Source organism: Crocuta crocuta, unplaced genomic scaffold, assembly GCF_008692635.1.
Source record: "Crocuta crocuta isolate KB4526 unplaced genomic scaffold, BGI_CrCroc_1.0 scaffold93, whole genome shotgun sequence".
NCBI lineage: Eukaryota > Metazoa > Chordata > Mammalia > Carnivora > Hyaenidae > Crocuta > Crocuta crocuta.
Genome location: NW_027529641.1, coordinates 591,723 through 604,696, shown reverse-complemented (window position 1 = coordinate 604,696; position 12,974 = coordinate 591,723). Strand labels below are relative to the sequence as shown.

The window sequence follows — 12,974 nt, the reverse complement described above, 5'->3', positions numbered from 1 at the left end:
AACCATAAATTATATAGATATTATATACATATAAAGCATATCTCAATAGACATTTACAGTTGCTTTCTCTTACAAAAGATACTATGGACTGGTTGACCGGATGCAAGTTAAATTTTTATTAGTGCATCCACTCAGTGCTGGCTTAAGAAGTATACGAATGAGCAGTTTGAGGTGTTAATTAACATCTGCCCAATGCATTACATGAGAAACCCATAACTTGTACATTTCAATCCGAGTTTCCAGAATCCAGTCACTGGTGTGGAAGACTAACGAAGGCTCACTCCTGCCCCGCCGCAAAATGAATCAGCGTGGTTTGAAAATTCCACAAGTTTCTGTGTTCTCCGATCGTGTGTGTTTGATCAAGTAGCAGCATTTTCGCTTTTGTTTCATTTACACAGAGGTTTCATTTGTGAATGAAAATGAGCAAGAATCGTGGGCACTGACTATCAGGCTCGAAAGACACCGTGTCAACTATGAAATCCTAGAAATCCTAGTGCCAAACTCCTACTGCAAGGGGAATCAGGGATAACTCAGATGTCAGCTGTAGCCTAACATCACATAGTATCATTTCAGCTGTTTTTCATATTGAGCTTAATATATCAGGTCACAGACTTTAGAAAACCCGGGAAAAAAAATATTCGACCACACAAATTAAACGTGATATTCCCCAAGGGGGAATGTAGCAAATACCGGACTAATTCTGCACTTCACCTTAGCCCAGAGGGCTAAGTGTACTTAGCGATGAATAATTTTTCTTATAAATCCGTAGCCTGACCCTGGCTGGCTAAAAGAACCTTTGTAGAGAGACGTGTCCACTCTGGACACGGTCACTGTGAGGTACAGCCTGAAACTAGCTGGTTAAAATAAATGTCTGCATATTTCAGCTGTAACCCGCCCTGATTTTTCATATTTCTCTAAAATGATTCTCCGGTGTGAGCTTTAATTCTTTATTCCTTGTGGTGGGGCAAATGATGTTTAATGTTTGACTCTGCACTTAGAAGTATGCAGTAGAAACCATCTTCTACCCCCTAAATCATTTTCCAACTGCATATGTCTTCATCTGTTAAGGACCCTACACTGGAAAACCCGAATTGCAAATATCCTCAGGTCTGTTTTCAAAATTGTCTACCGATGTTTTGTCTGGTTTGTATTTTTTCTTCTATGTAGCTTTGGGCAAGTGACTTAACTTTCAAGGACCCTAGTTACCCCAATCCATAAAACCTAGGAAATATTCCTGTCTGATGGTTATGTAAAACGAATTAATTACCATGGCATGGAGACTATGGTTTTTGAAATAAAAACCACACCAAATTACTAAGATTAAAAAATTAAGTGGAATTTGTTTCAGGAGAACAAGATGACTGATTTTTAAAGACAGCTACAAACGCCCTTACTTTTGTTCCAAAAAAACCCACTAATACTCTAAAAACAAAATCACACACAAAAAAACCACATCAAATGTCTGTCTGTTTTTGTTGTTAATACCAGCAAGTAAGAGAAAGCAAAAAGTAGACGGCTTTGAGAATTTTTTACTTTTCTCAAATGTTTTCATCTAAATATATTACACTATTTTATTTTTGTAGGATTTTGAAAATCTGCATTTATCCCTTTCCTGCAACCTATGAAACGCAGCTTGTGTATTTTTAAAACAAAAACGAATCACACACCCAAATCTCTTATTTCATAAGCTTTCTCTAGCACCAGTTAACTATATGAAAATAAATTATGCTAAGCAACCAAATAGGTGTATCAGTGGACTGCAGCTACGGGATTATTTTTGTGGTCTGGGATGCTTCTAATAATGTTACGAGGGCTCGAAATAAAACTCTCCTCTTCTTGTGAACGTTAGAGTGGAAAACATTTTCTTTTAGTCAGTCTTTTTGTTACAAAAGGGATGCTTCTTCTTCGGGCATTGGTGGAACTTACCTTACTTTTATACCTCTGGTCTCCCAGTTTTAACTGGACAAACATCTCTGTCATGCTTCCTCCTGAGACGTTCTTCCCTTCCAACAAGGTTATACTTATAATTCCGTTCCACAACTGGTTCTTTTTCAAGGACTCTGCGAGTCGCAGGTTGCGAATCAAAGAGGACTAAGGCAAAGAAAGAAGAGGGTGTATCAGCTTGCTGACCGTTCTTGAGTGTGACTTTGGTGATCACAGACATTCCAGCTCTCCACATGGGGCTTGGGAAAGCACCCCCTGGTTGCTGACAGTGTTACTAGTCTTCGTGGATTTTGCAAACCCGCTCAAGCACTAGGCTCCTAACAGTATAGTGAAGGATGATTAGGAACAACATTTGGATTTGGCCCTGGCCTGTCCTCCCCACCCAGACGTGCCCCGTGATAGGAATTCTTCATCTGGGCCTTCAGCTATTTTAATAGAAGAAAGGGAAGAAAGGCATGCTGGGAAATGGAGAGAGAAGAGCAAGACATTGCTCTGCAGGGAGAGAAAGCACCTCTGGGCATTTAGGAATAATGGTTTGGAATTTATCCTTCACACCTGAATCTGTCCACACTTCCTTTTTATTCCTTGGGCTACTACTAAAAAGCCCAACAGCGCTGTGAGATTCACAACTCCAGATACAGCCTGCGATCAGCCGGCCGGCCAAATGAGCTTTGCAGATCTGCAGGGAGGGGAAGGATGTACAAAGTCCTCAGCACAGCACCCGGGATCCGGGAGAGATTCGGTAACTGTTAACTTATTTTTTTTCCCTTTTCTAAATTGTATTACTCATGCATACTCACACATACCTTAAACAGAAATATAGAAGAAAGCAAACATCCCCCGTTATTAAATTATAAAGAGGACAAGCACACTTTATTTATTTTTAATTTCCATTATGTAAATTTTCAAACACGCACAAAGGCAGAGAGCCTGGTATATAAACCTCTGCATACTCATCCACCTGATTCCATATTTTACCAATCTGATTTCAACTATCCCTTCACCCTTTTTCTTGGGCTGAAATATTTGAAAGCAAAATACGTATTTGTTTTTACCAGAGCAACATGCCATGATCACACTCTACAAAAGTAACCATAATTCCCTCAGTATCATTAAATACTCAGCACAGAGTCACATTTCCCTGAAGGTCCCCACCATGTCTTTTGTTATGGTTAGTTTGTTTGAACGAGGATCCCCACATGATCCACAGAGAGTTGATCTACGTTCCCCGCTCAATAAGTGAAACGATAGGAGCAGAGACTGCTTTATTTGAAGGAGAAATAAATGGACTGAAGAATGTAAATGGCATAAAGTACCGTAGTAGAGCAATGAATTTCGAACACTATATATTCATTCCTGTCATCTACTCAATATATCTTCGAGATCATTCAGACACCAATTTGCTCGGACACCAGTTAGTCACAATTTATCACAACAAATGGTATGTTGGTACCGTATTAATTATATACCAGCTTACCTCATCCAACACATGTCACTCCACCACTCTTAATAAATGGTGCAAGGATACCACACCAAGCAGCAGATCATTTTATGACTACTTTAGGCAAAACACATTTAAGGATGTGTCTCAAACTTCACATCTGTGTTGCTCTTCTCTTAAAATGCACACACGCGTGCGTGCGCACACATACACACACACACACACGTTTCCGAAGTGCTGAGACAGAGCAGAGAGGGGGCATGAGAAAATAACTCATTTTAAAAAGAAAAAAAAATCCCTCTCCTCTGGAGAACATGAACAATTCTTTCTTAACTTCTATTTCCAATTCTGTCACGGAATATATCGAATATATCGAACATATTCAATAAAGGAACTTTATGAAAGAACTGACGTTAAGTGATTTCGTGTTTATTAAAAAATAACACATGCCGTCACAGTATAGAAACAGACACGTATATAAACATATCTGCATATGTGTTTATAAATTTATGTTTGAGAAGATAGATGTAGATCCACTGCATACATCTGATAGCTTATTAAGTATACGGGCTGAAAACTTCTATCTTTAAAAGGAACATGAGATTTTGATTCATCTATCTGGCTACAATCCCCGTTTCCTTTTTTTCCCTTTCCTCTTCTTAAAGTTTGACTTGTGAACCAACAAGCTAAAGCATGACCTGTCCCATGGCCATGCTTCAAAGTTCCGACAGATATATTCCTCCCTAAACACTGCAACTATTTCAAAATCCTTTTTATAAAGAAGGGAGTAATGTCCACACGGGATCAAAGGGCACCCTCCAGTCTGGCAACTGCCTAAGAAAAATGGCAGGCTTTCCGTGAAATATGCCCTAAAATAATTTTGTGGCTTGCTCTGTCCTAATTTCAAATTGGATGTTTATCTTGGAAAGGCTTCTATCTAACTTGTCCATAAAACAGCCCCACTTAGCTCTATGAGCTGTGTGAAAATGGAATCCAAAGCCGGTTATTAAGAGGGCCGAGAGATAGGTTCCATATGGCGAAGCAGCATGGGAGGGCAAGGCGAGGGCCTGCATCAGGCGCGGCTTGGCTGAATCTCCTGATCTATCCACAACGCTCGTTGCATTATGGCGGAACATCTGGATTATTGCTCGTAATGTCCCTGGGAAATATCCACTTTCCATCAAAGCCTTTATCTATCTCAGTTGGACTTTGAACATTTTAGTATTTAACGCAGTCATGTTTGATGTGACGGGCTTGCTCTTTGCTGTCCAAGATTCTCCCCCTCCCCCCTCCCCACTAAAGGCAGAGTAGGAAAAGTAAGCTATTTATTGCAGAGTTCACAGATAGAAAAGAACACAAGGCCTTTATTCTACTTGTTTCGTCCTCAATCCTTCTGCAAAACCCACTTTTGGGTGATGTCCAAATAAAGTTGCACATCTACAAGCAACATGTTCTGGAGTCTGTGTGTGTGTGTGTGCTTTAAGGAAGTGTCTTAATTACTTTAACGTATGTCTTTGGCCTTGAGGGTAAGTAGGTGNCAGAGCGGAGCTGGGGGGGGGTGGGGGGTGGGTACTGCCTGGGCCATCCCGCGTGTGCTCTGATGCAGAGGCGGGCTCCCCAAATCTGCTGTGCTCTTTGAACAATCCCTTTCTCCCCACAATAAATCCACTCCTCTGCACTCACCCTGTTAGCTCCACAGCTCAGGGTTTCATATCTGTGTCTGAGCCCATAAGTGAAATTTGTCATCTTAATGCAGCCTGGAATGTGAAGGGAGACAAGGAAATGACCCATCAAAGGAGAAACCCACCCCACCTTAGCTGAAACAAACACCAGGAGATAGAGCAAAGTTTCTGGGTCCTGACCCTAATTTCTCAGCCGACATAAAGGATAAAATATAGTACATCAGGGTTTTGCTATTTTTCTCCTTCCTCCCAAAGGGATCAGACCTTTTACTATTTCTATGTTGTTTCATTCATAGGCTCTCTCTCTCTTCCTCGGCCCCCACCCTACCATACCCATACCCTTCTTCTGAACAGAAATCATGACTTCCATCTGAAGCACACATGTTAGTTATAACCAGTGAATATGAGGTATGATACTTATTTTTTATTTATTTATGTTTTAATTTGAGAGAGAGAGAGAATCTCAGGCAGGTTCCATGCTCAGTGTGGAGCATGACTCAGGGCTCCATCCCACGACCTTGGGATCATGACCTGAACGGAAATCAAGAGTCAAATACTCAACCAAATGAGCCACTCAGGTGCCCCTGCGGTGTGATATTTAACTTTGGAACATACTGACTTTCATAAAAAGGAAAAGCTGCAGACACAATTTACTTCCAGGTCATGACAATCCTGAGGACAAGGAAGAAAGGGGGGAAGCAGGGGAGCAAGACTGAAGGTAAGAGCTGTAGACCTTCTACTCCCAACAGGTGGAGAATCTTCACAAGTTTCCCATCTAGGAATAGACTCTCAAAACAGAAAATGGATTGCCATTCCTGGGATGTATAAAATGGGTTACAGCTTAGCCACATGCATTATGTGAGGATTTGGGCCAAGTGGCATGCTGGGAAGATGACGACATGGCCTCCAGTCTCTTGGCACAGCTTGCAAAAGAAAACCCAGAAATGACAGACGTGTCGGCCAAGTGCCTCCCCTCTGCCTTGGGCCAGGAAGAATGACAGGGAGCTTAAGAGTTCAGAAGGAGTTTGGAAGGGGTAGCCCGCAGTCCAGGAGCCAGGGCCATGGCCTGTGGCCATCGAAAGCCACGTCACCGCTAGCTGCCCCACAGGCTCTGCTGACCAATACCGCAAAGTCATTATCCAAAGTACTCCCTTGGGTATAACAAAATACCAAACAAAAAATTTTTAAGAGACAGAAATGAAAAATAAGGGGAGGTGAAAAATGTTTTTTCAAGATTTTTCTAGGAAGGCATACCTAACTAGGGGCCAAATACCGCATGGATATTTTTTCTATTGTCTCAGTTACTGGAATCTAAAGCTATGTGTTCCAATGCCACCAATGGTCCTATTTTGACTCTCATGAATTAGTTTCCCTCCGTCACTGTGAGAAAGGAGGTGTCAATGGAAACAGAGGCACTGGGATGGCGGGGGGTGGGGGAAGTAACTCTCTTTGTAAGCAAAATGAACAATAAAACAAGATTCAACTCTGCTAGGCATTGCTTAAGAAAACCTATGGAAGAACATTCAGTCTATAAATGGTTTCCCTGAAATATTTCTTCCAAGCATTTTTAACATGTAAAACAACTGTTCATTGTCAACAGCTTTTATAGCAAGACATGAGAAGGTCCATACGCTCATCCAACAGGCTCCCAGATTAGCGCCTTTTCAGTGGCTTCTTATATCATCCGAAGAGGGTCCTGTAGGCATAAATTCTCCTAGAACTTACACAAAAATCTTTGTCTAAGGATATAAAGAAAGCCTTTTAAATCTCCCACATGGACATGGACCATGAGATTTATACTGTATGGGAAAACTAGATGATAGTCCTGAGGATAATGAATAATCAGTAGGTTGTACAGACATATTAGCTATAAATGTTTTATAGGAGATTTAATATTTTTTTCATTGTGAAGAAATAACATTGCTCCATTTTTGCACTTAAAAATAAGAATTAGATTAAGATTTTTTTTTAAAAAAAATGATCGAATCTATAAATACCCACTTCTTATGGCTGAGGACCAGGAAAATGTTTCTAATGCATTTCTTCCTATCATTCAAAAATAAACTTGGTGGTGCAGATGGCGGAGTGCCTGACTCTTGGTTTCAGCTCAGCTCAGGTCATGATCTCAGGGTCATGAGATTGAGCCCCATGTTGGCCTCCATGCTGAACATGGAGCCTGCTTGGGATTCTCTCTCTCTCTCTCTCTCTCTCTCTCTCTCCCCCCCCCTTTTGTCCCTCTTCCTGCTCATGTGCGCTCTCTCTCTCTCTCTCTCTCAAATAAATTTAAAAAATAAAGTAAAATAAAATAAAATGAAAAAAAAGTGATTCAACAAGATTTTCTTTTTTTCACCCTAACCTCTAAGCTCAAAGTTAAATGTTTTGCTCATAAGTAATACACCCATTATCTAGTATTTCTTGATTCACATGTGTCACCCTGCTGGCTTCCCCTTTTCTGTTCCATATTTCTGTGTCTCTCCTTCACTTAAAATATTTCAAGGGTGGGGTGCCTCGGTGGCTCGGTCGGCTAAGCGTCCGACTTTGGCCCGGGTCATGATCTCATGGTTTGTGAGTTCGAGCCCTGCATTGGACTCTGGGCTGACAGATTGGAGCTCAGAGCCTGGAGCCTGCTTCACATTCTGTCTCTCTCTCTCTCTCTCTCTGCCCCTCCCCAACTTGTGCTCTGTCTCTCTCAAAAATAAAAAATAAAATAAAATAACTTCAAGGGCATCCCTTTCCAGGACTACCATACATCCCATACTAACCACTCACTCTCAGCCTTCTGTAACAGTGGGGCTGGTCCCTGGGTACCTTCCGATGATTTGCCCCCCGGCCACGGCGCCTGCCTCACCCTAATCCCAGTCCTACCTAAGGCTTAGCAGCACTAGCTACTGACCTACAAGGCCTATGCTTCTTAACACACCTAGCTTTGTCTCCCTCTCTTCCCAACATCCCACGTCAAAGCCAAGTCCACACCAGCAGTTCTCAAACATGAACGTGCTTCAGAACCACCTGGAAGGATTACAGGAAGATTGTGAGGCCTCATCCCAGAGTTTCTGATTCAAGTTTCTAAAATGCTGGTGGGGAGTGTGGGGGGGGGGTCACAAATTTGCATTTCTAGCAATTTCCAGGTGATACCGATTCTGCTGGTCCAAGGGCTCCATTTTGAAAATCCAATTGGTTGACGCCTGATAAGAGCACTTGCCACGGACATTATCTTATACTGTCCTATCTCCATTCACTTCTTCCTCCCTCTCATTTGGTTAAGATTCCCTGCAGTCTTCCTCTGAAAGCCCTCTCTGTCTCCATCACTCAGCCCACCTGCAAGGTCAGGGAAAGATGTAACCAAGCCCTCTGAACACCCGTGCCTCCCTTCTCTCAAGTCTCCTGTGGACCCAGCAATCCCAATGGCCAAGTGCCATTCATCTTTCAATCCTCAGGACAATATTCCTGTCAATCTACTATGTGCTCAGGGAGAAGGTTTCAGCTGTAGTGGATTCTAAAATCTCTGAGGGGACACATTTGATGAAAAGTTTAGGAAGGAGTGGCTCTGCTTTTCTGGTCTGGAGCACACACAAGGTTTGTGAGTGCCAACTGACCCATGGCCTTCCCTGAGCATAGACTGAGACTCCCAGAAATGGGGGCAGCCCCTAGAGATTATTCTGGCCAGGGTAATGCTGTCCTAGACTTCATAGCAAGTCAGCAGAGGCATTGGGATTAAGATATTCAGCATTGAGCCCCTGCCCAATAGATGATAGATAGATAGATAGATAGATAGATAGATAGATAGATAGATAGATAGATAGAGATATAAATTTAGAGACTGCCCTCCAGAAGTCCGAGATGTCAGACATAAAGAGAGGGAGAGGGGCACTTGGGTGGCTCAGTAAGTTAAGTGTCCGACTTCAGCTCAGGTCATGAGTCCGAGTCTCACATTGGGTTCTGTGCTGACAGCTCAGAGCCTGCAGCCTGCTTTGAATTCTGTCTCTCCCTCTCTGTCTCTGCCCCTCCCCACTTATGTTTTCATTCTCTCCCTCTCTCTCTCTTTCTCTCTCTCTCCTTCAAAACTGAGTAAACGCTGGGGTGCCTGGATGACTCAGTTGGTTAAGCATCCAACTTCGACTCAGGTCATGATCTCACGGTTTGTGGGTTCGAGTCCTGGATCGGGCTCTGTGCTGACAGCTCAGAACCTGGAGCCTGCTTCGGACTCTGTGTCTTCTTCTCCTTCTGCCCCTCCCCTGCTCACGCTGTCTCTCTCTCTCTCTCTCTTTCAAAAAATAAATAAAACACTAAAAAAGTATAAAAAATGAGTAAACGTTAAAAAATTATAAAAAATAAACAGAAGGGCAGATCGAACAAAAAGGAAAAGAAGGGGGAAAAGCAGAAAAAATGAAAGAAGACAGAGAGGGCAAAACCTAAATTCATGCATAACCACTATCCTGTGATTCATGATATTTACAAAGTAATGCCTGTTCTAAAAGTACCCCAAAAAGCCAAGAGCAAAGGCTTTGCCCCAATAGGTTGTATCGGAATCCACCAGGAAAAGAAAACCATTCTTGGGACTGCAGATATGGGGAATGTCACACAGAGAACAGGTGCAGAACGACTGAGAGAGCAGGCAGGTAACACTGACCACACCTGAGGTACACAGCAAAAAGAAACCTTAACCATCCCTGGAGTTGGGGAGAAAACAAACCTTCCCTGCCAAGATCAAGAGAGTAAGAATTTAGGCTTCAGGCCATTGGGTAGATGTCTGTCCCGACTACAATCCTCTGCCATGGCCAGTCCAAGATGATGCCTACACAGGTGGGTACCGCTGTGTTACAATAGGACTTGCAGAAACAGACTCCGGGCTGGATTCCGCCGTCAGGGCTGAACTTCTGCCAGCCTGGGGCTGGCTACGCAAGCAGGGTCAATACCAGGATGGAGCTCACTCAGCAGAAGCTGAAACCACGACCTCTAATGGCAAATGCAGGGTACAGGCCACGTCGAAGACCCCACATTAAATAAAAGGAAAAGAGAGAGATGACGGTGGAAATTCCCCCATGGTCTCCTACCAGACCCTCTCCCGGTACAGAGGCAGCTGGATGCCACCTAGCGGGGGACCTAGAAGATGTGTCCTGTGGTTACAGCCTCTGGAATAACACACAGGGACAAAGACAGAAGAATAGGACGCTGAACAGCCCCCAAATTGGCACCACTGGGCAACTAATTTCATACGTTAAAAAAAAAAGTTACACCGACACAGGTCGTGTCTCTTCCCTCCGAATGCAGACACGGGACTACATAAAACAGTGGTGGAAAGAAGAGCTGTGAAAAACAGTCACCCCCCCCCCCTTTTTGTGGGAGGTGTGGGAGGTGATATGAGGAGCAGATTGTGTGTGTGTGTGTGGATATGACCTTCAGGTCAGGTTGCTGACCGTCAGGGGACAGCCGGATGACACTGGCAGGCAGGAGCCTTCTTTTCTTTTTTTTTTCTTTTAATGTTTTTTAAAAATATTTTATTTATTTCTGAGAGAGAGAGAGAGAGAGAGAGAGTGAGTGAGCAGGGGAAGGCCAGAGACAGAGGGAGACACAGAATCCAAAACAGGCTCCAGGCTCTGAGCTGGCAGTCAGCACAGAGCCTGATGCGGGGCTCGAACCCATGAACTGTGAGATCATGACCTGAGCCGAAGTCAGATGATTAACTAACTGAGCCACCCTGGTGCCCCGGCAGGAGCCTTCTTAAGGCCCTCGCCCCTCTGGGGTTTGTGTTTCAAGGAGCAGGCGGGTGTGATGGCGTTGATCTGCCACCTGGGGCGCCACTGGCCTTTCCTGTGCCTTCTTCATTCTNATTTAAAGAAAATGCCCCACCCCCACCCTGCAAGGTTCTCATCACATGACAAACGGGTCTAAAGTAAAAGACGCTGTAAATAAAGGGGAACTGTGGTCAGCCAAAGGACCTACAAAGACCCAAACGAAAGCACAGGGAAAGCACATGGGTGTGGATGTACATACGCAGATTTCTGAATATAGTTAGAGATTTGCAGGGTTTTTTATTCCCTCGCCATTAAACTACCTGACATTAGAGGAATCACTGCGGTTAATTTTCTATCCCTGTTAAGTGTCCCATGCAGTAGAAAGAGAAAGCAAGGTTTGGAAATAGATCTATTCGCAGCCAGGATTGTGTAGAATAAGTGTCTAAAAAGAGCTAGTTATCTGATTCAGGCCCTATTAAATCAAATTCTCAATTCTTATGTTAAAATGCTCATCAGAAGGTAAACGGAGGTTTTTGGAGAAATCTGAACCTACTTTTAAAGGCGATCTCTACAAATTTACTACATTATGGTCAAGGTCAACGTAGTAAGAAAACACTTTACAAGAGAGCCGGCCATTCTTGGCTCCTATGGATGGATGCAAAATTATAAACTTATGGGGCTTAAGAAGCAATCATCTAAATAAAGTTAAGCCATTAAACGAATAAGATTGAGGTGAAAAAGTCAACGACATTTTATAGATCATATATTACTCAGGACTGGTAACATTTTAGATACTCGTAGCTTAGTAATCTTCTCTATGTCAAACTTCCCTAATTTTTAAGTATAATATAGAAATCCTGAAAAGAAGCAGCTGACAGTTTAAAAATACCAAGATAGGTTGATTGGGGCATTTTAACTACTTTTACAGCAGGTTAATCACAGGACCTCCAGATTTTCCATGTGACTCCATTTCATAAGTGAAATTAGAAGCTCTCTCCCTTTCCTCTCCAAAACCTGTAATCTCCAAGCAGCGAAAAGTTAACCCGACAATTGAAATTCTTCACCAAGATATAAACCTCATCTCTCATGGAAGATCATGAATGGCCCTCAATGAGCTCTGTTCATCAGAGGTTTTATTAAACACAGGCATGGTGTCTGGGCATTTATTAAGTCTCTGAGCCCCACGCACTGAAGTCAAAATTCTAGAAACGACCATGATAGGGAGGGAAAAAAAAAAAAGAACACAGCACCTCGGTGCTAAGACACAACTCTGCAATACAGATATAAATACTGCTCTCCAGGATCCTCTGTTCCTTTCATATTTTTGATATCTTTATCCAGGCCGTCAACATTTTTTCTCTCCCTCCTCATTCCTTTGGCCATTCTTCCATAACCTTTCCTGTCCTCCCTAGGCTCCAATATTCCCCGAGCTCACAATTTTTCTTTCTAGCCTTTATGTCCTTCCACAAACTGCCAGTGTTCTTCCACAGACCGGAGCTCCCTAACTAAAGATGGTTATTGATGTACAGTACCAGTATTTTAGTGCAGCAGCAGAATCAATAAACGAGAAAATACTGCTTTGTCAGGCTTCTCCAAAGCATGCTGGGAAAGTTTACTGCTTCAGATGGTCAGAGAAGCTCTTAATATGGGAGAGCAGGGGCTGGGCTCCCCTCTGTGGCAAGAAATGATCTTCTTCTACCCTCTAGTGACTATAAAGGAATAAGACAAAAGTTGGAGGAATTTTCGAGATGGTTTTGTTTATTATTTACTGTCTCTTAATTTTGTTTCAAAAAAAAATTACAGAGAGTCTTGTAAACCAAGTGAACTGATTAACAGAACTTACAGTAGTTGTATTTAAAGTGTTCAAAATTGCAAAGGGTCTACATGGTAGTAAGAGGCAAGCTTTGATTCCTTTGGATTTTAAAAAGCAAGGTTTGGAAAGTTTGTCATTCTTCCTAAATGACTGGTGTTAGTCAGGTGACAATGCGCTCTCTCTGTCTCTGTCTCTGTGTCTCTTTCACAGACACATTCTTACAAAAACTCACAAAATCTGTTTCAATTGCCTTGTTTGACACAGAAGTGAACAACTGAAACACAATGAGATTAGAAATTAGAGCTGGTATAAGATTTGTGCACCTATGTGTGTGTGTAAAGAAACATATACACAGAGAT

General features: G+C 42.6%; 1 protein-coding gene across 4 annotated transcripts in view; it reads right to left on the bottom strand.

Moving 5' to 3' along the window:
• Window positions 1-12,974, bottom strand: part of MCTP2 (multiple C2 and transmembrane domain containing 2) — a 187,308-nt gene that overhangs the window by 128,796 nt on the left and 45,538 nt on the right. For 3 of the 4 annotated variants that reach the window (XM_077762357.1, XM_077762358.1, XM_077762359.1), the window contains exon 8: window positions 1,927-2,091. In XM_077762357.1, the coding sequence (XP_077618483.1) occupies window positions 1,927-2,091 (165 nt within the window). Of the gene's footprint in view, window positions 1-1,926; window positions 2,092-12,974 lie in introns of those variants that run through there. The other variant, XM_077762360.1, reaches the window with a different exon arrangement.